Source organism: Taudactylus pleione, unplaced genomic scaffold, assembly GCF_031769625.1.
Source record: "Taudactylus pleione unplaced genomic scaffold, aTauple2 ptg000041l, whole genome shotgun sequence".
Lineage (NCBI taxonomy): Eukaryota > Metazoa > Chordata > Amphibia > Anura > Myobatrachidae > Taudactylus > Taudactylus pleione.
In genome coordinates this window covers 8,430,249-8,457,498 of record NW_028284443.1, presented here as the reverse complement: position 1 = coordinate 8,457,498, position 27,250 = coordinate 8,430,249, and the positions used below count along the sequence as shown (strand labels likewise).

At 46.7% G+C, this 27,250-nt stretch overlaps 1 protein-coding gene across 3 annotated transcripts in view; it reads left to right on the top strand.

The window, feature by feature from the left end:
* TUBGCP6 (tubulin gamma complex component 6) overlaps positions 1-27,250 on the top strand; it is a 140,897-nt gene that overhangs the window by 11,692 nt on the left and 101,955 nt on the right. For all 3 annotated transcript variants that reach the window (XM_088457624.1, XM_088457622.1, XM_088457623.1), the window contains 4 exons: positions 11,677-11,887; positions 12,149-12,322; positions 20,450-20,571; positions 20,850-20,925. In XM_088457624.1, the coding sequence (XP_088313750.1) occupies positions 11,677-11,887; positions 12,149-12,322; positions 20,450-20,571; positions 20,850-20,925 (583 nt within the window). The remainder of the gene's footprint in view (positions 1-11,676; positions 11,888-12,148; positions 12,323-20,449; positions 20,572-20,849; positions 20,926-27,250) is intronic.

The following is a 27,250-nucleotide window of genomic DNA, read 5'->3' as shown; positions in this document are numbered from 1 at the left end:
CCATCTTTAGGGTTGATATTGTTTGGTCCTGACCTTGACAAGATTGTAGTAACATTGGCAGTATTACTAACGACAAGTTTACCGCTTTCAGCTATGCACACTACAAGGCCTCAGACTAAGTCTGTTAAGTCTTTTTTGTCCTCTCGGTCAGCCTAAAGGTCTGTTTCTTCGTAGACTGTCGGCATCTACAAGGGCCGACATATCCAGTACCGAGCAGGCCTGGACTGCCAGCCGATCCTGCTTCTGAACCTACGGATATCTCTTCAGTCTGACGGGACAGGCCTACAACTGGGAGATACCGATTTTCTCAGTTCGCCCGGTATTAGTGTCAAGTTGCCGCGGCTACGTGGGTAGGAGGGTACGCCCTCTTTACAAGGGCCTTACAGATCCAGAAAGCTATGCAGTTGTTGCGGTAAGCGGAGCTAATTGGGCCATCCCCACTATCTCAGTGAGGGACTGGTTATTCTGTTTTCTTTCTGGTGCGGTGGCTGAATGGTCCTCTTTGGCCTGTTCTCTGTCTCAATTCCCTGAACCAGTTCCTAAAGCTACCTGGGCTCAGGAGGAAATCCCTATGCTCCATCATACGATGTTTGGAACCTGGGGACTTTAGGGTATCACTGGATATACAGGACGCGTGCCTACGGGTACTTACAGAGACCTTTCCTCAGCATGGGCTGAGGTTTGCTGTATCACAGCAACACTTACAATTTTTCGGGCTCTGCCTGTTGGGACTGTCCTCAGCCCCACAGGGGTTTACCAGCGTTTTGGATTTTCTGACAGTTCTTCTGTTCAGTATATCCCAATGCTCCTGTACCTGGACGGCCTCCTGCTCTTAGCGGGATCACCGGGGTACTTTACGGCCAGGTCAGGATGACTCTGGCTTCTTCAGGGTGCAGACGTTTAATCAACGGGGAAAAAGTCCTCCCTGCATCCCTCTCTGGGTATTCTTCATCTAGGATCCCTGCTGGATTCTCAGAATCTGAGAATTCTTCTGGCGTAAGACGGAATCTCCTCTCTTCCATTAGGAGTACATGGTTGTCTGCGCAGTCGACAGATGTCTTTACACTCTGGGATGCATGGTGGAATGGGCTCAGTTCCATTCCAGGCCTTTCCATAATTGGCTCATCTCCAGATGGAATGAGTTTTTTCTGTCGGATAACTGTTCAAACGATGATGCTCTCTCCGGAGGCAAGTCGGTCCCTGTCCGGGTGGCTATGGCCATCTCGTCCAGGGTTTTCTTTGCTAGGGACAGTGTCTGGACCGAATCCTTTTCAGTGCAGTTGGACGTCTGTCGATTCCACCCTGTCAATTAACTTACTCTGGCATAACTCTTGTTTCCCGGTGAACCTGAAAAGGTTCAGTCCGACAGGGTCAGGACAGTGGCTTCCTTTTTAGCAACACTGTTCGTTGGGTGGCAATGACAGGTATGTCACATATTCGGACATAGTCCGAGGGTCTCCTCCCGACCATCTCGGCAGCGTTCATTTCAGGAGCTCTCCATTGGGAAGCGGGAGTCCTCAGCCGTCACGACGTGCATCCCGGGGACTAGTCTCTTCCCCAAGAGAGGTTTCATCTCCTGGTGAGCAGGGGGGGCCCCCCTGAGGTGACCCTCATGGCCTTCTGACTTTATCACACTAGGGTGTTACAGTTCAGCTCTGGGGATTCTGAAGCAAACTTCAGCGACTCTTTGTCGGTGAAGTGGTCCTTCCACTTTGTGTACCTGTGTTCTCCGGTCTCCCTTCTTCCTCGAGGTCTTTGGAAGTGTTTTCAATCGAGACGGAGATGCTTTCCTGCTGGTGGCTCCTGATTGCCCCAGATGTCAGGGGTACTTGGATCTTCGGAGTCTCTACATCGATACTCCATCCCTGATGCTTCACTGCCCGGACCTGTTGTCTCAGGGTCCTTGGTTTTGCCTTGGACCTGGGTCGTTTGTCTTTGACTGTGTCCTTACAGTGGTCTTACGGCTTCCCTGGCTTTGTCATCGTTGGAATGATTAGAGCACATGGATCAGCTTTTGCTGGGACCTACCACAAACTGTGGCAGCCATAAATCTTATGGTATTGTACCTGTCGATACAATCCTCCGGTGTCCAGGATTTCCAGATATTCTGGCATTCCTTCCGGCTGGCTTGGGTTTCACACTTGGCCTGGTCTTCCTGACAGTGCGGATCTCTACACTGTCAGTATGGTTAAGATATGGAATTGCTTCACTCTGGTATCCAGTTCATCCTTTGGAGTGTTTTCTTGATTATGCCTCCATTTGTCCTCCCTAGGGACTCCTTGGGAGTAAGTAGTGGTTCTTCGTTACCTCCGGGGACAGTCAATGGAACCGCTGGTTGTGATAGCCATTACATGGTCTATTGCTTAGGCTCTCTCTTTCTCTCAGGGTGTTTATATCAACCAGGAGAGTGTCTGAATTGGGAGCGTTCTCATGTGGCTCCCTCTTCTGGAGGGCATCATGTCAGGGTGGGAGTTGCTCTCGCCCTGTGTTTCTTCTTAGTGGTTTTCAGGTTCCATATTATTCTGGAACTTATGGTACGGCCATTCTGTCCCCAGTCCTCTCGGCTGGTGTGGCCTCATTGACTGTGGTCTGGCCTCTTTGGATTTATGTGATCCGTTCAGGTTCCTTACGGAAATCGGACTCCTTATTGGTGGTCTGAGATTTCTGGTTTTCACAGGAAAGGATGGCCGGCCTATAACCAAATGTTGACTTGGATGGCCTCGTAGGTCTTCCTCAGGGGCCTACCCATGGGTAGGCCTTCCTGTTGTTGATGCTTGTTTTTTCTCGGGCCATGTGACCCTCGTGTGCGGCTCGCTGTGGCGCCTCGGCTGTTTTGCCTTACTAGGTGGCCACGTGGTCTTCTGTCCACACCTTTTTAAGGTTCTAGGCATTGGTTTCCTTTGCCTCTCAGGATGCTTCCTTTTTGGCGACGGATTCTCCTCTCAGCACAGGAGCGTCCCCACCCTTGGTTGAACTGCTTTGGGACATCCCCAAGGTCAACCCTGTGGACCCCCTATGGACCCTGAAGTAGAAAACAAGAGATATGGTAAGAACTTACCTTTGTTATCTCTGTTTCTACGAAGTCCATAGGGTCCACAGGGCGCCCGCCCTGACGCACCTGGCTTCATATGGGCTGGTCACCGGTTTTCCGTCTCCCATTTCGGTGAGTATGGTTATTGAGTGTTCCAGTTTTCTCTCTCTTTTTCTCTCCTCCTCCGGCCTTTGGCTACTTACAAACTGAGGTGCCTCTGGCTTGGGGGTGGGGTTATAGGGAGAGTGGACCCAGTGCATCCTGGGAGCTAAAAGCTTTAACTGCGTGGTGCCCGGATTTGGTTCCCAACCTATACCCCAAGGTCAACCCTGTGGACCCTATGGACTTCGTAGAAACAGAGATAACAAAGGTAAGTTCTTACCATATCTCTTGTTATCTCTGTCTGGACACTGCCCATGGTAATACTAGGCGGCTGCTGCTCTGTTCCCGGTGACCCCGTATATTGACTAGCCGCTCTCAAATGTTTAACTCTGGGCTAGCCACCCCCTTTGTCAGGGGATCACTGGCTAGACTTTATACTACACAACCGATAAGATAATTTGGACAAAAGTCAATGCAGCAAAGTCTTCTCCTGATGACTGTTATACAGATAGCTGCAATTGAGGCCATAACCCATAAACCCCATTGCAGACAAATTTCCTGCAACCATGGAATTAGTATTGCAGGCATTTCCTGCATTTAATATGTATCATGACCTCCATAATAATAATAATAATAATAATAATCTATGGACTAAACTTATAGCATTATTAGCGTTTTTGAAAGCAGATGGCCAAAACATCTTCCTGTATAGTGGTACATGTAGTCATTGGCACACCTGAAGAAGCATATCTGAATAAAGATGGTGCTTTTGGGATGTGGCAAATGTGCTCCCTTCACTCACAGAACCATTGTGTGCATCATTGGAGGCAGCAAATGTTTTTTTAATTGCATGGCTTTGGTAGGCAATCCTGTGACTGCACCCTAATAGGCGTTCTTTCTAAACTTCTATTTGAGTTTCATCCAGAACATTTGCTTTATTTTGTAATGCATAAAAATGCAGACCAAGGACTGTGGAATTAATTAGAAATTCGGAGAACATTAATGTAATGGCCAAGTCAATCCCCTGACCTGAATCCGATTGAGCATGCATTTCACTTGATTAAAGAACTCAGGAAAATAAAATAATTTCTTCTTTAACATTTCCTGGAAAGAATGATTGTTGCTGGATTCCTATATGTGGGATCAGTATGATTTATAAACTCATAAAACAAATTTATAAATATCTGGGATTAAAGGACATTTTACTAGGACTATTTTAAGAGCTTCATTGCTGAGTTGTGTAGGAATACTTGTTATCCATGAATACTGGTGTTGTATATAATGAGTGAGATGTTCATACTCGGGCTGACTTTAACTTTTAAAGTTTTATCTGCAGTTTTGCACTGCTAAATAAATGAAACCTGTTTAATGATTGGGTGCAAAGCTTCTGTTCCATATTGCCATGTGAATGGTAATTATCTGGACTGGAGTCATGGCAGTGGATACAATTCCACAATACTTCCCAAGCTCAGCTGGAACAGACTACTTGGGTATAAGGGAATGCAGTATTGTTACTACTGCACTTCCATTTTCTGTCATCCATATGACATGAGAATTAATAATTTGGGGGCCTGCTGCTATTTCTCGTGTACAGAAACCTAAAATTATAGTAATTCTGAAATTGTATTTTTAACGCTTCTCTTTGTGATTTCTGTTGACGCTTCTTTGAAAGCCAAGCAAAGTAATTTTAAGGTCCCTTATCTTTGAAAGCACAGTCAACCACTCTAGTAAATTACTGTTGTCTGAAATACTTTGTCTGCCAAGAATTTAAGATGACTTTGGTATTATGACAGCATATTACAGACATGTAATGAAATCGTTGCCTTGCACTCCTATATTCTTTAATACGAGGGACAGCTTCAGGAGAACTGATTACAAATTGAAAAATGAACTATAAAGATTTATAGTATAAAGGGCGCTGCGATGGGTGGTCCTTCCAAGCAGCTGCAAAAGGGAGGTAGTCAGCCTCCTGTACAATAGTGAAGAAAAAGAGGAAATATGCAGCGCTAATAAATACACAAATTTAATGAAAAAACAATTATAAAACAATAATAGAAAAAATAATAACTAGTACACAATAATTAATACACAAATAAATGTGGATACACTAAAAGGATAGTTTAAAAGTTCAATGAACATAAAATAAATAATCATGCATGATATTGACCCTGTAGGCACTAATTGCTGCAGCAATATTAGGACATAAAGATGGAAGACAATGTCTTTCAGGCAAAACTGGAGTATAGTTGTATGTCCAACAATGGGGAAATGATTACCAGCTTAAGTCCAGATGAAATGAGGATCCTGTAATTAGCGAGGGCATCACAGCCGGCGAACATCCAACGCAAGGAAATACCTCTGGGAAATCAGTGCTGGAAAAAGATGTGTCCCAACTCCAATGCAGGCTCCAGTATATGTCCTTAGAATAGTCCCAATGATAAGTGCCTAGATCAGGGGAAGCCACCAACGCGTTTCGCTACCATTAGGCAGCTTTTTCAAAAAGCTACCTAATGGTAGCGAAACGCGTTGGGTGTTCGCCGGCTGTGATGCCCTCGCTAATTACAGGATCCTCATTTCATCTGGACTTAAGCTGGTAATCATTTCCCCATTGTTGGACATACAACTATACTCCAGTTTTGCCTGAAAGACATTGTCTTCCATCTTTATGTCCTAATATTGCTGCAGCAATTAGTGCCTACAGGGTCAATATCATGCATGATTATTTATTTTATGTTCATTGAACTTTTAAACTATCCTTTTAGTGTATCCACATTTATTTGTGTATTAATTATTGTGTACTAGTTATTGTTTTTTCTATTATTGTTTTATAATTGTTTTTTCATAAAATTTGTGTATTTATTAGCGCTGCATATTTCCTCTTTTTCTTCACTGATTACAAATTGAGGGCTTTCATTTTCGTTCAAGGTAACTTTGTTGGGGATTAACAATTCCATTAAGGGCTGTACAAATTTAGGACCCATGTCTTATCGTAAGACATAAATTCATGTGGTGTATATGAGCATGGAAAGTAGTCTCACATGAATAGGTTCATGCTAACCTTAGTTGAAGATTCGGCCTTGTAGGACCAAGTTGCAATCTAAAATAACATTAGGTACTGTGGCTTTACAACACTACTTGGCTCAAAACATAGTCAAAATCAGTTTACCACTGGCTCGGTTACTCATACAAGTGGGGTTCTCTTACTAATTGAAACTGTAGAGTCAGCCTATCTTGCTCCTTGGCACATGCCTCAGAGCAAAATATCATCAAGACAGCTCATACTAACAGACCATAGCTTGGGCCCTCAAACAAGCATTGGGATTAAGTATAAATTGTGACCTAAATCGGTAACCACTTGCATGATCATGCTGGCAGAGTGGTTATTGAAATCTATCTCCAGCTTTTGCTTTGGTCAAAGCTTTAATTATAAATGAAATATGGGGAACATATGATGAGTTTGAAGTGAATATAGAGCAGAAGAGATTGTAGTTTTGAAAACAGGACAGGTAAAATGTTTTGGGGAGAGGGACAGTTGGAAGAGAGTAAGTTTTGCCAGGTGAAGCCTGAATCTCCTATACCTGTGTCTAACCTATACCTGTGTCTAAGGAAAGATAGAGGTGTGTGTCAAGGGGATTGTCTGTTTTTGATATGATCATGGAAATAATCCAGCTTTAAGATACATTTTTGTGCTACAGAACATAATGTTGTAATAGTAGTCATGCTTTAATAGTAGTCATGATTTTCATTCATACAATCTAGGGACATTGACAGAATTTTCAGATTTTGGCCTCTATTCACCACCACAATGGTTTTGAAATGAAACAAACAAGATGTTCTTTAACTGCAGACTTTCAGATTTAATTTAATTACATCCAAATTGGGTGAACGGTGTAGGAATTACAACAGTTTCAATATGTGCCTCCCACTTTTTAAGGGGCCAAAAGTAATGGGGCTATCAATTCAAAAGCTATTTCATGGACAGGTGTGGGCTATTCCCTCGTTATTTCATTATCAATTAAGCAGGTAAAAGGTCTGGAGTTGATTCTAGGTGTGACATTTGCATTTGGAATCAGTTGCTGTCAACGCTCAATATGAGATCCAAAGAGCTGTCACTATCAGTGAAGCAAGCCATCATTAGGCTGAAAAATCAAAACAAACCATCAGAGAGATAGCAAAAACATTAGGTGTGGCCAAATCAACTGTTTGGAACATTCTTAAAAAGAAAGAATGCACCGGAGAGCTCAGCAACACCAAAAGACCCGGAAGACCACGGAAAACAACTGTGGTGGATGACAGAAGAATTATTTCCCTGGTGAAGAAAAACCCCTTCACAACAGTTGGCCAAATCAAAAACACTCTCCAGGAGGTAGATGTATATGTGTCAAAGTCAACAATCAAGAGAAGACTTCACAAGAGTGAATATAGAGGGTTCACCACAAGATGCAAACCATTGGTGAGCCACAAAAACAGGAAGACCAGATTAGAGTTTGCCAAACAACATCTAAAAAAGCCATTGCCGTTCTGGAACAACATCCTATGGACAGATGAGACAAAGATCAACTTGTACCAGAGTGATGGGAAGAGAAGAGAAGGAAAGGAACTGCTCCTGATCCAAAACATACCACCTCATCAGTGAAGCATGGTGGTGGTAGTGTCATGGCGTGGGCATGTATGGCTGCCAATGGAACTGGTTCCCTTGTATTTATTGATGATGTGACTGCTGACAAAAGCAGCAGAATGAATTCTGAAGTGTTACGGGCAATATTATATGCTCATATTCAGTCAAATGCTTCAGAACTCATTGGACGGCGCTTCACAGTGCAGATGGACAATGACCCGAAGCATACTGCAAAAGCAACCAAAGAGTTTTTTAAGACTAAAAAGTGGAATGTTATGCAATGGCCAAGTCAGTCTCCTGACCTGAATCCGATTGAGCATGCATTTCACTTGATGAAGTACAAAACTGAAGGGAAAATGCCCCAAGAACAAGCAGGAACTGAAGACATTTGCAGTAGAGGCCTGGCAGAGCATCACCAGGGATGAAACCCAACATCTGGTGATGTCTATGCGTTCCAGACTTCAAGCTGTAATTGCCTGTAAAGGATTTGCAACAAAGTATTAAAAAGTGAAAGTTAGATTTAGGATTGTTTAGTTTGTCCCATTACTTTTGGCCCCTTAAAAAGTGGGAGGCACATATAGAAACCGTTGTAATTCCTACACCATTCACCTGATTTGGATGTAATTACCCTCAGATTAAATCTGAAAGTCTTCAGTTAAAGCACATCTTGTTTGTTTCATTTCAAAGCCATTGTGGTGGTGAATAGAGGCCAAAATATGAAAATTCTGTCAATGTCCCAATATTTATGGACCTGACTTATATATATATATATATATATATATATATATATATATATATATATATATATATATATGATAAGCAAGAAAGTGTGCGTCTGTCTCTCCTTTTTGCACGGCCAGAGTTTTGTACCTAGCTCTACCAAATTTTGTATGGTGACATAGTTTGACCAGGATTAGGTTTTTGCCTAGGTTTGAAGATCTTCAGGGCCACACACTGTCAAAACTTCCCATTAAACCGGGACTCCCTTAAATTACACAGGTTCTGTGGCTGATGGGCTGGCTTAATACACACACTGTCATACTCATCTCTTCCAAAGTGCTGTGCTATATTACTTTTCCAACAGCCGCATACATGAAATACAGAGTTAGTCAGCCCTCTGTGTTTGCATGGTAACTTTGACATTAAACTCTGCATTATTAACATTTTACTCAATATCTCATCTTACAGCAGCCACCCCAGTGGTCTTAGCAGAGTGCCTGGTAGGCTCTTGAGCAGCTCAGCACTTAATACAGTCAGACTGTGGCAGACAGCATAATCAGTCCACATTCTTTGATCCTGGCAAGGCTTCGCATACAGAGATTACAAACCGCAGGGGATATTGATCGCAGCTACACAGATTCACGGCGGGCGGGCCCCCTTTTGTTCCTGAACGGGACTCCAGTCCTGGCATTTCCCCCCCCCCCCCCCCCTGATGGCAACCCTGCTAGACATGGTCTTTAATGTTGGTCTGCAGAGTGATTTCAGAAGGTGAGTCATCTGCGGATGAAGTAACACAGATTCCATATTATCAGGAATCTGCGCATGCGCCTGACTTGTACTGCAAACCTTCAGTGATTGACAGTCTGCTGCTGTTTCTGGGTGGGGATGGAGTGTAGATGATCCGGTTCTGCTGTGATTTCTGAAACTCAGTGATTTTGAAAGCTATAATGATTTCTGCTCTATAAGTCAGTCTATTCCTGATATACCCCATTCCAAACTGTATAAGAATACGTCTGCCTGTACTGTCATTAAATCCAAATTTGTCTTGTTATCCAGGTTATAGATGAGGACAGTGTAAAAAATGAAGGCTGCAGGTGTACTTCATGGTCCAGTCTTTAACCTGGTCAAAGTCTAGTATCCCAGCGATATATATAAAATTTGACACAACAGTCACCCAGACATTAACAATCAGCAAATGCTGTGCCATGATTGAGTGTACATTTTCTACACACTTTTTAGCATTTATAAAAATTTTTGCAGAAAAGGCTGGTAAATGTTTGTATTTTTGTCAACTTATGAAATGTGATTGTTTCATGTTGGTTTTAAAATGTAACTTTTACAGCAGCATCTACATTAAAAAAACAAACACAACATTTTTTTTGGGTACCGGACTGTAGATAGGCTGTAATTAGATATACAATGTCTAGATAGACACCAGATGTTAGACAATCAATAGATCGACAGGGACTAAAGTCGACATGTAAGAAGGTTGACAGGGTCAAAAGGTCAACACATGATTTTTGTTTTGTATTTTAGGGTTAGGCACTTCACGGAGGGTTAGGGTTAGGCACCAAGGGGAGGGTTAGGGTGAAGATTAGGTCTAGAAAACCAAAAAAAATCATGTCGACCATTTTTGTGTTGACCTTTTGACCCTGTCGATCATTTGTACCTGTCGATCTTCTTACTTGTCGACTTTTAGTGTTTCAACCTTTTGTCCCTGTCGACCTTTTGTCCCTGTCGATCTATTATATGTCTAACATCTGATGTCTACCTAGACATTGTCTACCTAATTACTATCTATCTCTTATACCACGCCCCAGTTTTTTTAGCATAAATCACAGTGGCAGGCTATAAAAAGAATCTTGATAATTACCAATTTTTCTTTGTTTATTTAATTAACCTGGTCCCATGTCACATGGTGTAGTGAGCAGAGATGCTTTAGGACAACACTCTGAGCTATGGCCCTGATTCAGACCCACTCGCGAGCGGCTGTCCGCTCGCAAGTGGGTCGATGTTCTGCACTGAGCATGCGCACGACTGAGGGAGCTCCGTCGTGCGCATGCGCCAGACGCGACGAGCGAAGGAAAGTCCTTCGCTCGTTGTGTCTGATCAAAGGGGGCGTGCTGTCGATGTTGATTGACAGCACGCCCCCTTTGGTGGGCGTGCCTCCCAGACAGGGGCGTTCCCAAGGGAACGCCTACCGTCAGAAGCCGGCCCACTGACATCACTAGTGATGTCAGTGGGAGTGATTTTGGCTCTGATAGAGCCAAAATCACTCCGGAGCTTGCGGTTGAAAACCTCAACCACAGGCTCCGGCTCGCAGTTTCGATGGTCGCGATGGTCACGACCATCGCGGCCATTAAACTGCACGCTCGTATAGACTGTGGGTGGTGACCCATAGCTATACGAGCGTCCAGGAGGACGCTCCATTTTTATGGAGGGCGGCCCTCATTCAGAGCGTGCGCTCTGCTCAGAGCGTACGGCTCTGAATGAGGGCCTATGTCTCCTGTGACACATTCTCCCCCCTCTGTCATTACATGGCTGAGAGATGTCAGACTGTGTGTGTGAGTGGCAGCCATATTGGGCCTCCCTCCAGAGAGATTATGAAAATTATAAAATGATTTGTAGGAGGACAGCTAAGAAAAATAACATGCCTAATGGAGGGTTCACACAGTGAGACGATCAGATAACGATAACTATCATTATCTGAACGTCCTGCATGTGTTGGATGTTCGATATTGAACATCCAACACATGCATCAACACCCCAACTACTATAATGACCCGCGATCAACTATCGCGGGTCCCTATAGTAAACAGGCTAACCTGGTCAATATCCATCAGGTTGGCATGCATGCATAGGCGGTTATCGATATCGACCATCTGTGCCAGCGCATCGACCTTCGTTTGGTCGTTTGAAGGGGCCAGAAACTGGTTGATTTGATCGATAACTATATATCGATATCTTTATTGTTCAAATCGACCAGGAAAATCTGACCGTATGTATGCATCATAAAGGTGCTTGGGTAAATTGTGACAAGTTTGTTTCTTTGGACATACAATTCAGGTATTACAATATGTCTGGCAATAATGCAAAATAACATGATGCATGATTTTCAAAGTAAGGTTTCAGAGTCAATGTCATAAGTGGTGAAAGCAAGTGGGTGAAATTGGCTGCTGTACAAATCTATAACTTTCCAATATAGTCCCCCAGGTAAAAGAGAAGAGCCGTACCTTACCGAGGCAGGACGAGAAGCGTTTGACAAGATGTATAAAATTTATGAGGGAAATCTACAAATCCTCAGTAATACAATCATACAGTGTCCAGCATATGTGATGGTTAAAGAATCCGAACTGGTGAAGGATGTTCTCAATGTGCTCATTGGTGTTGTTTCCACTACGTTCTCTTTTAACCAGGTATACCAGCCTTTTGTGACTTTTTTTTTTAAATAGCTGTTACATACATGATGTAATTCTGTACTGCTAATTGTAAGGTTCAAGGGGACCCAGCAGTTTTACTATACTTTATCATGACATCAAAACTCCCAACAAACCATACCATTCTCCTGGAGAATTCCCTGATTTATTGTGATTTGTATTGATCAAGTACTATTAATTTATGTGTAAGCTAGGAGAGGTGTCCATTAATGGCTAAAACTTTGTCTTCTCTACTTGCAGTCCAGTCAGACCTTTGTGGTTAAGCAGGGCGTGTATGTCTCTGGAACCTCCCCTGAAAACATAGGCAATTTGTTGGCACAAGTGGGGGAATACGGTACTTACTACACCAGACTGAGCAATTTCTCGCTGCAGACTTTTCTGGACTCCTCACAAAGCAAAGGATTTGTATTTCAGGTACTTGTAATACCCTTGTGTTTCAGGTCATTCTGGCCACAATATGTCAGTTTGTAATAAATTATTAAATGTAATGTAAGAAAAATGCTTAGAAGAAACTTTGTAAGTGTTTCAGGTTGCAGATTTCTGTGCTACAGCATGACCAAAAGTTATGAGAATGACACAAGTATTGGTTTTCACAAAGTTTGCTGTTTCAGTGTTTTTAGACCTTTTTGTCAGATGTTACTATGGTATACTGAAGTAAAATTACAAGCATTTCATAAGTGTTGAAGGCTTTTATTGACAATTATATTAAGTTTATGCAAAGAGTCAATATTTGCAGTGTAGACCCTTCTTTCTACTTCAGGGTCCATAGGGGTCCACAGGGTGACCTTGGGGTATAGCTGGATCCTGGATCCTCGGGCACCACGGAGTTAAAGCTTTTAGCTGCTCCCAGGATGCACTTGGGTCCAACCTCCCCTATACCTCGCCCCCGAGCCACAGGCACCTCAGTTTAAGATGGTGCCCGGCCGGAGTCGGGTCACCCTGCGGGGGGGGTCTGCAGGAGCAGCCCCCTAAAGCTTTTTTAACTTAGTTAAATTTATTTATTTTTTGACTACAGTTTTTTCTTTTTCTCCAGAGCGGCAGCGATGGGCTGTCTGTACAGACGCCCACGCTGCCGCTCCTTCTCCCTGCTGGCGCCGCGACGCCAGCACTGAACTGGGGATCGCGGCGGGGGAAGCCAGAGTCTGTACTAGCCGGACTCTGGCTTCCCCCGGGACTGCTGCCGGAAGACGCCGGGGAGATCAGGTAAGCCGCGCACCGCTGATTAGCGGCGGTGCGCGGGTAATGCCTTTCATATGCAGTCCCATGCCCCCGGTCTAGGGGACAGACCGGGGGCGCTAGCGGTGGCGGCGGGCCCCCCCTCCATCGGAGGCATACCCCGCCAGACCACTAGACCACCAGGGTAATTAAGCGGCAAGCGGGATGCCGCAACCTTGGGGGTTAAATATGCTAGCCAGGGGAGGAAGCCTTCCCTGTCAGCGGCTCCTCCCCTCAGCTCAGCGCGCCTTTCAGCTCGGAGTCTGGCGTAGCTGAGCTGCAGCTACTCGGGCCACTCCTCCTCTGAGGTCTCCAGCGGCCATTTTCTTACTGGCAGCGTGGATACTCTCAGGGAGCACGCGGACCGGTCCCCCTGTGTACCTCTCCCCCGACAAGGACAGTGTACACAGCGCTATAGCCCTCCCAGACACTGAATCTGGGAGGTTGATTGTAGTGGAAAGGTGCAGTGAGTATATCTTCCTGCATGGTATGTGACTTTTGCTAGTGCTGCCTGTCTCTGTCTTTTTTCTACTTACTGTCAGCCTGTACCTATCCCTTTCCTTCTCCTACAAGCCCTACAGGTGTGCGGGGGAAGGGTGTTTCTACTGACCTCACCTATATAGATCACGTATTTGTGAGGTCCGTCACATACAGTTGTGTGCTACACGGTGCCATATTGTGGGCTGTTGTTCAGCACACTGGTGAGTGCGCACGTTTTCTTCCTAAGTCATGTCTGAGGAGGAGATTGAGCACTCCGGGGCTCCAGCATTGTTCTCCTGCAGGCGCTGTTCTGCAGGAGTGGATAGGGAGGATTTGTCACAGGACGGCCTGTGCGGACGGTGCCAGGCGGTCTCTGGTACGTCTAAACCTCCCATTTCGCAGGAGCCACCATGGGCGATGTTTTCCCAGGTGCTGGTGTCCATCACGGACCGTCTGTCGGTCCCGACTGCCGCCCCTACTAGGGCGTTGCCCCAGCCTGCCATCCCCCATTCCCCGGGTGTCCCACAATTATTGCAGACTCCCCCGGGGTCTCAGCCTGTTGGTCCCTATGCGGGGTTGCCAATGTATATTCAGTCCACCCCTGTGGCACAGCCGGCTGTGGTGCCGTTTCAGGCTCCTGTGACAGCTCCTCCACCCTGGGTGGATGCGCTTTCCCACACTGTCCAAGATTTGGCGGCAGCATCTTCGGCTTTTCAGTCGATGTTGCGCAGTGACGTGCCCTCCAGGGCGTCTAAACGCTCAGTCATGGCACAGGCTGCGCATCTTTCGGATTCTGAGGGGTTCTCGGATGATGGTGAGGTACAGGATGACTCAGCCTCAGATGCCTCAGTCCAGGAGGTAGACACTAAGTCTTCCATCAATGTGCGGGCTCTGGTTAAGGCGGTGCGGGCTATTCTTCTGATTGAGGATGAGGCACCCGCTCCCAAGTCAAGGTATCCTAGTTTTAAAAAAGCTAAGGTTACTTCTACAGCGTTCCCCTTGTCTGATCAGTTGACTGATCACATGGCGGTGGCCTGGCAGACGCCCAGTAAGCGTTTCCTGCCACAGAAACGCTTGGCGTCCAATTATCCATTCCCGGAAGCGCATTGTAAGAAATGGGAAACTCCGCCTGCAGTCGATTCCCATGTAACACGCCTCATCAGGAGTGCTACTTTGCCATTGCCGTCTATATCCTCGCTGAAGGATCCTACGGACAGTAAGGTGGAGACTTGTCTAAAGTCTATTTATTCTCTCTCAGGGGCTGTAGCCCGGCCGTCCATGGCCATCTCCTGGGTGGCCAAGGCCATTGAGGGGTGGGCCAACGCCTTGGAGGACACGTTTACGGATGAATCTCCGGACGTCCAGAGGGCGTTGTTAGGACAGATGAGAGATGCCGCCTCCTACATTGGAGAAGCATCTTTGGATGCTAGCCTGTTGACCTCTAGGGTTTCGGCGGCAGCAGTGTCTGCTCGTAGATCCTTGTGGTTGCGGTCTTGGAGAGCAGACGCGGATTCAAAGAAAGGCTTGGAGGCCTTACCTTTTAATGGGGAATTACTATTTGGTCCGGACCTGGACAAAATAGTAGATACCCTGGCAAAATCCAAGTCAGCATTCCTCCCTTCAGCTACTACACCTGCTAAGGTCCGGAGCTCGGCGTTTCGTTCCTTTCGGGTTCAGGGCAAGGCAAAGGGTCAGTCCTTCCCGAGGCAGTCCGCACCCAAGACCGCCTCAAAGCCAAAGAAGCAAGCCTGGAGTGCTAGGCGCCCTTCTTCCAAGCCAGAAGATAAGCCTTCTGCGTGATGGGACGGGCCTCCCTCTGGGGGACCCCAGAGTGGGAGGCCGACTTCTTCAATTCGCCCAGTGCTGGCACAATACCACCACGGATGCCTGGGTGCGAGAAGTGGTCTCCCAGGGGTACGCCCTGTCTTTTCGGCACAGGCCGCCTTGCCAGTTTTTTTGCACAAGTCCTTCTCAGGACAAAACCAAGGCCTTGCAGGTTCAGGAAGCCATAGAGGCCTTGCTGACGGCGGGGGTCATTATACCCGTACCACAGTCTCAACGTGGGATGGGGTATTACTCTACGCTGTTTCTGGTGCAGAAACCCAATGGCTCTCATCGCCCCATCCTCAATTTGAAGTCCCTGAACAGGTTTCTCAGGGTTCCCAAATTCAGGATGGAAACTTTGCGTTCCATCATACTGGCGATGGAACCGGGGGATTATATGGTCTCCCTGGATATCCAGGACGCCTACCTCCATGTGCCTATAGCAACATCGCACCAACGGTTTCTGCGGTTTGCTATTCTCCACAACCACTACCAATTCAGGGCTCTACCCTTTGGTCTCTCCACGGCACCAAGGGTATTTACCAAGGTATTGGCGGTCATGGCGGCTCACCTTCGGAGCCAGGGGATACGGTTGCTACCGTATCTAGACGACCTCCTCTTGCTGGCAAGCTCCCCGGAGGTACTGATCCAGCATCTCCACCTGACGGTCGCTTGTCTACAGGCGCACGGCTGGTTGATCAACTGGAAGAAATCCTCCCTCATCCCATCACAACGGATGGTTCATTTGGGGGCCCTGCTGGACTCTCGTCAGCAACGGATTTTTCTGACTCCAGAGAAGGTCTCCTCCTTACAGCTGCGGATTCACAGTTGTCTGAGCAGTGGCAGAGTGTCGGTGCACTCAGCGATGAGAGTTTTGGGGTCCATGGTGTCGGCATTCGACATGGTGGAGTTTGCCCAGTTCCATTCCAGGCCCCTGCAGGGGCTGATTCTTTCAGAATGGAACGGATTGCCACACAGGATCCGCTCTCAGATGCTGGTGTTGTCCTCAGAGGTGCGTCTGTCCCTAGCCTGGTGGCTGCAGACAGCGCATCTCCTGGAGGGGCGCCCCTTTTGGATCCCGGAATGGGTTCTGCTCACGACAGATGCCAGTCTCCGGGGTTGGGGGGCGGTGACAAGCTCCTTGTCACTTCAGGGTCGTTGGTCGGCGGAGGAAGCGATTCTTCCCATCAACATCCTGGAACTGCGGGCAGTATACAGAGCCCTGCAGTCGTCCGGCACCGCTCTTCACGGAAGGGCCGTTCAGGTGCAGTCAGACAACGCCACCACGGTGGCGTACATCAATCACCAGGGAGGGACTCGCAGTCGAGCTGCGATGTCGGAGGTGTCCCGCGTCCTGGCTTGGGCGGAGCGCTATCTTCCAGCTCTCTCGGCAGTTTTCATCCCAGGAGTCCTCAATTGGGAGGCAGACTTCCTCAGCCGTTACGATGTGCATCCCGGGGAATGGTCGCTTCATCCAGAGGTATTCCAACTACTCGTGGACAAGTGGGGGCTGCCAGAGCTGGACCTGATGGCGTCCCGTTACAATCACAAGCTGCCTGTGTACGGGTCAAGGACAAGGGACGCAGGCGCAAGTCTGATAGACGCGCTGTCGGTGAAATGGCTGTTTCAACTGGCTTACTTGTTCCCTCCGATATCTCTGCTGCCTCGGGTCCTGCGCAAGTTCAAACAGGACGGAGGCACACTGATCCTGGTGGCCCCAGCGTGGCCCAGAAGGCCGTGGTACTCCGATCTGCGGAGCCTGTCCATCGACGCTCCGTACCTCCTACCTCAACGGCGGGACCTGTTGTCTCAGGGGCCCTGTCTTCACCCGGATCTGGGTCGACTATCTTTGACGGCGTGGCTCTTGAGACAGCCGTCCTGAGGTCTCGGGGCTTTTCTAGCTCCGTTATTACCACCATGCTGAGGGCGCGCAAGCCTGCTTCCGCGAGGATCTATCACAGAGTGTGGCACACTTACTTTCAGTGGTGCGAGGCCAGAAACTATGATCCCCAGGTGTTCCGAGTTTCGCGTATTCTGGCTTTCCTTCAGTCCGGTTTGGACTTAGGATTACGTCTTTCTTCACTGAAGGTACACGTGTCTGGTCTGTCGGTGTGGTTCCAGCGCAGGATCGCTGCTATGCCGGACGTACACACCTTTTTCCAGGGTGTTTTGAGAATCCAGCCTCCCTTTGTGCCACCTGTGGCCCCGTGGGATTTGGCGGTGGTTCTTAGGGCCTTACAGGGTCCTCCTTTTGAGCCCTTGGAGTCAGTGGAGCTCAAGTGGCTAACTTTTAAAACTGTTTTCCTCTTGGCAATTGCTTCTGCCAGGAGGGTTTCAGATTTGGGGGCGCTTTCTTGTCGTCCCCCTTTTCTGATTTTTCATCAGGACAGAGCGGTGCTTCGCACTCGTCCTGATTTCCTGCCTAAGGTGGTTTCCAGGTTCCACATTAATCAGGAAATTGTTGTACCAGCCTTTCAGTCACCTGATCTTTCGGCTGGGGAGACTTCCTTAGACGTTGTAAGGGCACTCCAGGTTTATGTGGACCGGACTAGTTCTGTGAGGAAGTCGGATTCTTTGTTTATCCTCTTTGGTTTTCACAAGAGGGGTTGGCCTGCCAACAAACAGACTAGCCCGTTGGCTTCGTTCTGTTATTATTGAGGCTTATATGCAGGAGGGTTTACCTGTTCCAGCCTCTGTTAAGGCTCATTCCACTCGGTCCGTGGGCCCTTCTTGGGCTGCTAGCCGTGGCGCCTCTGCTGTTCAGCTCTGTAAGGCGGCCACCTGGTCTTCCATTCAGACCTTTTTGAGGTTCTATGCGTTTGACACCTTTGCCTCTCAGGATGCATCCTTTGGGCGCCGGGTTCTCCTATCAGCACAGGAGCGTCCCCGCCCTTAGTTGGACTGCTTTGGGACATCCCCAAGGTCACCCTGTGGACCCCTATGGACCCTGAAGTAGAAAACAAGAGATATGGTAAGAACTTACCTTTGTTATCTCTGTTTCTACGAAGTCCATAGGGTCCACAGGGCACCCGCCCTGACGCACCTGGCTTCATATGGGCTCTGTGACTGGTCACCGGTTTTCCGTCTCCCATTCTGTGAGTATGGTTCTTGTGTGTTCCAGTCTTCCTTCTCTCTGTTTCGTCTCCTCCTCCGGCCTGGGCTGCTTACCAACTGAGGTGCCTGTGGCTCGGGGGCAGGGTATAGGGGAGGTTGGACCCAAGTGCATCCTGGGAGCAGCTAAAAGCTTTAACTCCGTGGTGCCCGAGGATCCAGGATCCAGCTATACCCCAAGGTCACCCTGTGGACCCTATGGACTTCGTAGAAACAGAGATAACAAAGGTAAGTTCTTACCATATCTCTTGTTTTTTCAAGACCTCTGCAATGCGCCCTGGCATGCTGTCAATCAACTTCTGGGCCACATACTGACTGATGGCCGCCCATTCTTGCCTAATCAATGCTTGGAGTTTGTCAGAATTTGTGTTTTTTTTGTTTGTCCACCCGCCTCTTGAGGATTGACCACAAGTTCTCAATGGGATTAAGGTCTGGGCAGTTTCCTGGCCATGAACCCAAATTTCAATGTTTTGTTCCCCGAGCCACTTGGTTATCACTTTTACCTTATGGCGGGGTGCTCCATCATGCTGGAAAAGACATTGTTCATCACCAAACTGTTCTTGGATGGTTGGGAGAAGTTGTTCTTGGAGGATGTTTTGGTACCATTCTTTATTCATGGCTGTGTTCTTAGGCAAAATTGTGAGTGAGCCCACTCCATTGGCTGAGAAGCAACCCCACACATGATTGGTCTCAGGATGCTTTACTGTTGGCACGACACAGGACTGATGGTAGCGCTCACCTTTCCTTCTCCAGACGAGCGTTTTTCCAGATGTCCCAAACAATTTTAAAGGGGATCCATCAGAGAAAATAACCTTACCCCTGTCCTCAGTAGTCCAATCCCTGTACATTTTGCAGAATATTTTTCCTGGAGAGGAGTGGCTTCTTTGCTGCCCTTCTTGACACCAGGCCATCCTTCAAAAGTCTTCGTCCTGTGTCATGCAATAAAGTTGATTGACAGCATGCCAGGGTGAATTGCAGAGATCTTGAAAAAGAAGGGTTAACACTTCAAATATTGACTCTTTGCATAAACTTAATGTAATTGTCAATAAAAGCCTTTGACACTTATGAAATGCTTGTAATTTTACTTCAGTATACCATAGTAACATCTGACAAAAAGGTCTAAAAACACTGAAGCAGCAAACTTTGTGAAAACCAATATTTGTGTAATTTTCAACTTTTGGCCATGGCCATTATGCCATTATGTTGGCACAAGTGTGTACTTACACAAATATATTTTCTCTTATTTGGTTACATTGTAAAAACTATTTACAAAAAGTATAACTTAGGAGAACTCTTGTAGAGGTACTTTGAGGGTGAAGGAGCTATATACAGAATCTCTGGCCTTTCAGTTAACTAACATCCTTGATCACAATTCTCTTGTTTTGTGCTACTTTATTTCTGTAATTCGTCGGGAAGAAACTGTAAATGGAAGTCCATTAATCCTGAACCGCAGATACATACAAACATCTGATGGTGACTTTTTTCTCCTGTATGTGACATTGTACCGTTTCTGAAATGGTGGGAACTTAAATATGTATGTGTAGGTCCTGTTCTGTTTTTAGGGTTCTCTTATACTAGCTATAGCAAAGCCAGTAAATAGCTTGAATCCATGGAGCTTTCAACCACTTATACATTTTAACATATTACTCATATTATATTGCATCTTTGTTTAAATAGCTGTAGTTGTAAAACACAAGTAGAGACTTTTCATTTATTTATTTTACAGAATAACCCAACCACATAATTGCAGTGTCCAATGTGGGCTAGGTTATTATTGAGACACCTTTACAAAGTGAGCAGGAGGCTGGAAATGTATATATCTCAGATCTCTGGCTATGTGGTACAGTACATCAGATCAGGTGACATGCAAGTATTTCACATCAGTTTTACTGTGTCTCTGTTTATTTGCAGGCGTTTAAAAGCGGGCTTAGAAAATATTTGCAGTATTACCGGGCATGTGTTTTATCAACTCCAAATACGCTCTCTCTCCTCACTATCGGCTTCCTATTCAGGAAACTAGGACGCCAGTTAAGGTAATTTGAGACCTTTTGGATAGAGTTTTCACTTTATTGCAGCAGATGAGCTGAACTGTCCTGACTGAAATGCTACACTTGTTTCATACAGGAAAGGGTTTGGGGGCTTCACTGTGTTTTTTTTTTTTTCTCTTATATGCAGTCATATTTGCCATCCAATCTATTTCTGTCTCATCTATTATATATATTTATATACCCATTATAATCAGTTATTTAATTCAGAAATGTGTATAAAAACTAAATTAATTCATGATCTCCATTTTTTTTAAATTCCTAAGGTATTTGGCTGAACTTTGCTGTATTGGTACATTGGCCACAGGAGTCAGTAGGGGGAGCAGTACTACTTTTCCCACTGTGAGTATAACCTCATATTCCAAATGCTTTGTGTAGGGATTTTGATATTATGTTTTATTCTTACCTCTGTTCTAAAGTAATTACTGTTTAAACTAAAAAGAAACATAATTGGATTATAGTTGAAACTAAATAAAATGAGTTATAAGACCTATGCTAGCCATACACTGTGCGATGCACCGTGTAGTGTGACTGCCGATCCGTCAGCAGACGGATCGTGCTGTCACTACCGCACGATATGCCGGCTCCCCCTTCCACCACATCACATCCTAGGTCAGATGGTTTTGCAGGAAGACCTGGGGATGATATGTACGACCCCACGGGAGCGCGCAGCACGATATCAGGTACGATATCGTGCCCATACACGGCACAGTATAGCACCTATATCGTGCCAATGCGTCGGATCGGTACGTATATAGTGCTGTGTATGGCCACCTTAAGGGAGGAATTCAGTTAGCTGGGATAAGCTGCTTTTTTGTGAAAACTGCTTATTGTGTGAATTTGTACCTATCGCACTATCCTATTCGCCTCAACTTTTCGTTGGTGTGAATTCTCCATAACATTTGCTGCAAAAAGTTTCCAACACCTCCTAAGTAGGTGAAAAGTTGTGCAAAACCACTATTTTTTGGCTAAAAATGTTGGGACTTGGTTCAAAACCACTGGGACACCTTCCTGACTATGCAAAATTAATTTTTTAATTAGTTTTATTTAGCTAATAATGACATGTCAATATTGGGGTTATATGTGCATAGTGCAGGAAAATGGGTTAATTGATGTGGTACAGGTATATAGGGGATGCTATATGAATGGGACAGGTGTTTTTAAGATTGCAGGTGGGTATTAGAGGTGTATTTTTAAGTGTTTTTTTTTTTTTTGTTTTAAATTGTCTTTAAATGGGACAAATAAACACTTATAGGGATTTTTATGCACTCCCAATTTAAAAATAACAATTGCAGCATCGCATAATCTGCGATAACATTGGCTGGCTGAGTTACCCTTGGGGTAGCGCAAGCCAGCCCGTCGCAGATACAACAAAGAGACCAGGAAATCTCCGTCAGTCAAACGGAGATCCTGGCCTCTGCCCCACCCCCCAACGTTGGCGACACGACTCTGTTTTGGGAAACGGATGCTGTTACCGCCCCCTCTCCGCCCAGAAACGGCAATCACTGACAGCCTGCTGCCATTCTACATGCGATAACGCAGGACCTTACTGAACATGCGCAGTACAGTTCCAGCTCTTGCGCAGATTCTCGACCATCGGAATTCTGCTTTCAGCAGTACACTATTTGGCTGTTTTAGAAATCTGCATAAAACAGCCATTTGGCACAATTTAAGAACCCCAAAGTATTAGGGCCACTAATGCACTTCTAAATTTTTATTCTATATCACATTGCCATTTTTGGGGGTTCAGACAAATTTTCCCATCTACACCTATACTTATCGTCGGTAAAAGAAGGAATCCTTTTCGAACGAATGCCGCTTTGCGACTTTTGGGATTGAATTGTTCAAAAAACTGTCCACGATTAGCGGAATTCGCACGCAAAGGGTGTGAAAATATAGCGCATGAAAAGTTGTCACATTATAGCGGCTGATTGATTTCCACCTTTAATATCAAATCACAATTGAATTTGTGCTTATTTTAAAGTGTTTGGTTGTATAGTCCTCATTAAATTGTTATTAATGGTACATTTGAGTTTTTTTATTTATTTTTAAGATCTGTGTGCATAGGTTCTGATATATCGATTACTCCCCAAGTGACCTTTATACTTAATACTGCTTTACAATAACAAATAGCAATGATGTGAAATCCCAGCAGAGCTGTGTAGAACTTTGGGCAAATTAAATTGTATTCTGTATGCATAAATCAGAATTTTGATGTAAACGTAATGGTAATTATTTCTGCTTAAGCAGTGGGTGGACACACATGGCTAAATCCAAACTCTAGGGAGCAAACACCATGTTTAAATAATACTCCACCTATTTTTATGTCACGTTGTTCAGTTGCACCGTAGTAAAGCAATGGATACAAAATCAACACAGAAGAATAGTAGACAGCAGTATAAAAGTCAGAGAAATCCTGAAGATGAAGTGCAGATGGTTCTTATGATCCAGGCACATATACAAAGGATGTACACAGAAGTAATTCAACAGTTCTTACATACCCTATCTGCATGTTACTTATTTCACTGCATCAGAATGTGATGATCATCCCCTAATGGGCCTGTAAGACATCAAACCAATAGAAATATTCTTATGTAATATTCCTATTCTGAACATTAGTAAGACAGTGACTGGCTAGAATGCAGCACATCAGACACAACATTAGTCTTGAAGTTGCTTACTAGTATTTGTGCAGTTTTAACCACAGTCCCACACACCGCATGAATCAACATTCAGTAATATCATAATCTCTTATATCCTCCTCAGCATTGCCTTTTTACAACTATAGGTATGCTTTGTGCTAAGCGCTGCACTGCTTATGTATATCCCTCTTTATGTAAGTGGTTACTCAAGTAAGTATATTCAGTGTATTATGAAGCGAATGATAGAGTGAAATGGGCTGATGTATAGCTGCACGTTTATTGTAGTACTCTGAGTCACAGTGCTCCTATATGCATAAAAAATGCTTCAAAGTTACTATGGGTGATAACTTTGAGGTCCTGAATGGAGGTATGTCTACTTCAGGGTCCATAGGGGGTCCACAGGGTTGACCTTGGGGTATAGCTGGATCTGGATCCACGGGCACCACACAGTTAAAGCTTTCACTGCTCCCAGGATGCACTTGGGTCCGTCCTCCTCTATACCCCGCCCCCGAGCCACAGGCACCTCAGTTTTAGTTGGTGCCCGGCCGGAGTTGGGTCACCCTGTCGCAGTTGGGCTGCAGGAGCAGACCCTAAGCTTTATTTTAAAGAGAAATTTATTTATTTTTTTTCTTCTTTTTTTTTTGTACACTATCAGAGCGGCAGCATCAGACTGTCCTTTAGGACGTCCACGCTGCCGCTCCTTCTCCCCACTGGCGCCGCGACGCCAGTACAGATCTGGGGATTGCGGCGGGACCCCAGTGTCTGTACTAGCCAGGCTCTGGGGACTCCCTGTGACTGCTGCCGTATCGCCGGGGATCAGGTAAGCCGCTGGTCGCCGCGTGCGGCGGCCCGCGGATACTTTCTATGCAGTCAGAAGCCTCCGGTCTCTGGGGACAGACCGGAGGCGCTAGCAGCGGTGGCGGGCTCCCCCTCTATAGAGGAATACCCCGCATGTCCGCTAGACCACCAGGGTGATAGGCTGGAAGCGGGACCGGCAACCCAGGGGTTAAATGCTAGCCAGGGGAGGCAGCCTTCCCTGTCTAGCGGCTCCTCCCCTCAGCTCAGCGCGCCTTTCAACACGCAGCCTGGCGTCACTGAGCTGCTCTTATCTCTCGGCCACTCCTCCTCTGAGGTCTCCGGCGGCCATCTTTACTGGCAGGCATCGCAGACTCCCAGTTTGTATCAAGTGGACCGGTCCTCCTGTGTACCTCTCCCTTGCTAAAGGACAGTGTACACAGTGCTATAGCCCTCCCAGACACTGAATCTGGGCGGTTGATTGTAGCGGAAGGTGCAGTAAGTATAACTTTTCTGCATTGTATGTGACTATTGCTAGTGCTGCCTGTCTGTGACTTATTTCTACTTACTGTCAGCTTTCCTTCTCCTACGGCCCGGCAAGTGTGTGGGGGAAGGGCGTTTTTCTGATACCCTCACTTATATAAATCACGTATTTGTGGGGTCAGTCACATAGTGTTGGGTGCTACACAGTACCATATCTGGGCTGTTTGTGTTGCATACTGGTGAGTGCGCGGGTGTTAACACCGTAATTCCTCTGGTGATACGGATTTTTTGTGTATTTACGGTATCATGTCTGATGAGGAGACTGAGCACTCCGTGGCTCCTGTGTTGTTTTCCTGCAGACGCTATGCTGCTGGAATTGATGGGGAGGATTTATCTCAGGATGGTCTGTGCGGGCGGTGCCAGCTGGTACCGGGCCCCTCTAAACCCCCTGTATCACAGGACCCTCCTTGGGCGATGTTTTCACAGGTGCTGGCGTCCATTGCGGACCGGTTATCGGTCCCATCAACGGTCCCTTCTAGGGCGTTGACCCAGCCCACAATCCCCCGTTCCCCGGGTATTCCGCATATATTGCAGTCTCCCCCCGGGGCCCAGACTGTGGGTCCTTATTTGGGACTGCCTGTGTATGTCCAGTCTCCTCCTGTGACGCAGCAGTCTGTGGTGCCTTTTCAGAGTTTTCCTCAGACGGCTCCTCCACCTTGGGTGGATGTTCTCTCCAGCTCTGTACAGAGTCTGGCGGCCTCCTCGGCGTTTCAGTCGATGTTGCAAAGTGATGTGCCACCAAGGGCGTCCAAGCGTCCTGTCGTGAGTTCACTGGCTGCGCAGTTGTCGGACTCAGAAGTGTCCTCAGATGACGGAGAGATCCATGAGGACTCTGACTCTGATCCCATGGGGCAGGAGGTGGAGGCTAAGTCCTCCATTAATGTTCCAGCATTAGTTAGGGGCGGTGCGGGCTATCCTCCATATAGAGGATGATGCGCTGGCTCCTAGGTCGAAGTTCCCTAATTTTAAAAAAGCCAAGGTAACCTCGAATGTGTTTCCCCTGTCTGATCAATTAACGGATCATATGGCGGCGGCGGCGGCGGCATGGCAATTACCCAGTAAGAGGTTCCTGCCTCAGAAGAGGTTGGCGTCAAATTATCCTTTTACTGAAGCTCATTGCAGGAAATGGGAGACTCCGCCGGCGGTGGATTCCCATGTCACCCGCTTGATCAAAAGCGCAATGCTGCCATTGCCGTCTATCTCCTCTTTAAAGGATCCCACGGACAGGAAGGTGGAGACTTGTTTGAAGTCCATTTACTCTCTTTCCGGGGCGGTGGCTCGCCCGTCCATGGCTATCTCCTGGGTGGCTAAAGCCATTGAGAACTGGGTCAATGCCTTGGAGGATACCTTTACTGACGATGCTCCGGTTATCCAGAGAGCGTTAGTGGGACAGATGAGGGATGCGGATTCCTATATTGGGGAAGCGTCTTTGGATGCCAGCCTGCTAACTTCTAGGGTTTCGGCTGCAGCTGTGTCTGCTCGGCGGTCCCTGTGGCTGAGGTCCTGGAGGGCTGATGCAGACTCTAAAAAGGGTCTAGAGGCCTTGCCTTTTAATGGAGAATTGCTATTTGGTCCAGATTTGGACAAAATAGTTGATACCTTGGCTAAGTCCAAGTCGGCTTTCCTCCCTTCGGCCTCTGCGCCGGCTAAAGTGAGGAGCTCTGCTTTTCGGGTTCAGGGTAAGGCCAAGGGTCAGTCCTTCCCGAGACATTCGGCGACCAATGCCGCACCCAAGCCCAAGAAGCAGGCATGGAGTGCTCGGTGCCCTCCTTCCAAGCAGGAGGATAAACCTGCTGCCTGATGGGACGGGCCTCTCTCTGGGGGACCCCAGAGTGGGAGGCCGACTTCTCCAATTCGCCCAGTGTTGGCGCAATACCACCACGGATGCCTTGGTTCGAGAAGTAGTCTCTCAGGGGTACGCCCTGTCTTTTCGGTTCAGGCCGCCCCACCTGTTTTTCTGCAGGAGTCCTTCTCTGGACAAGACCAAAGCTGTCCAGATTGAGGTAGCTATAGAATCCTTGCTACAAGCAGGGGTCATTGTTCCCATTCCGCAGTCTCAGCACGGGACGGGGTACTATTCTACTCTGTTTCTGGTGCAGAAACCCAATGGTTCTCATCACCCTATCCTGAATTTGAAGTCTCTGAACACATACCTCAGAGTTCCCAAGTTCAGGATGGAAACGTTACGTTCCATCATTCTGGCGATGGAACCCGGGGATTACATGGTCTCCCTCGATATCCAGGACTCCTATCTCCATGTGCCCATAGCACCGGCACATCAGCGGTATCTGAGGTTTGCTATCCTGAACCATCACTACCAGTTTCGGGCGTTGCCTTTCAGCCTTTCTGAGGGTGTTCACCAAGGTGATGGCAGTTATGGCTGCCCACATTCGCGTCGGGGTATACGGCTGCTGCCGTACCTGGATGATCTTCTGCTGCTGGCAAGCTCCTCGGAGGTGCTTGTTTGACATCTCCACCTGACCATTGCTTGTCTTCAAGCACATGGGTGGTTGATAAATTGGAAGAAGTCATCTCTGATCCCATCACAACGGATGGTCCATCTGGGAGCACTTCTGGATTCTTGTCAACAAAGGATTTTCTTGACTCCGGAAAAGGTGTTTTCCCTACAACTGAGGATACACAGTTGCCTGAGCAGTGGCAGGGTGTCTGTCCATTCGGCAATGAGA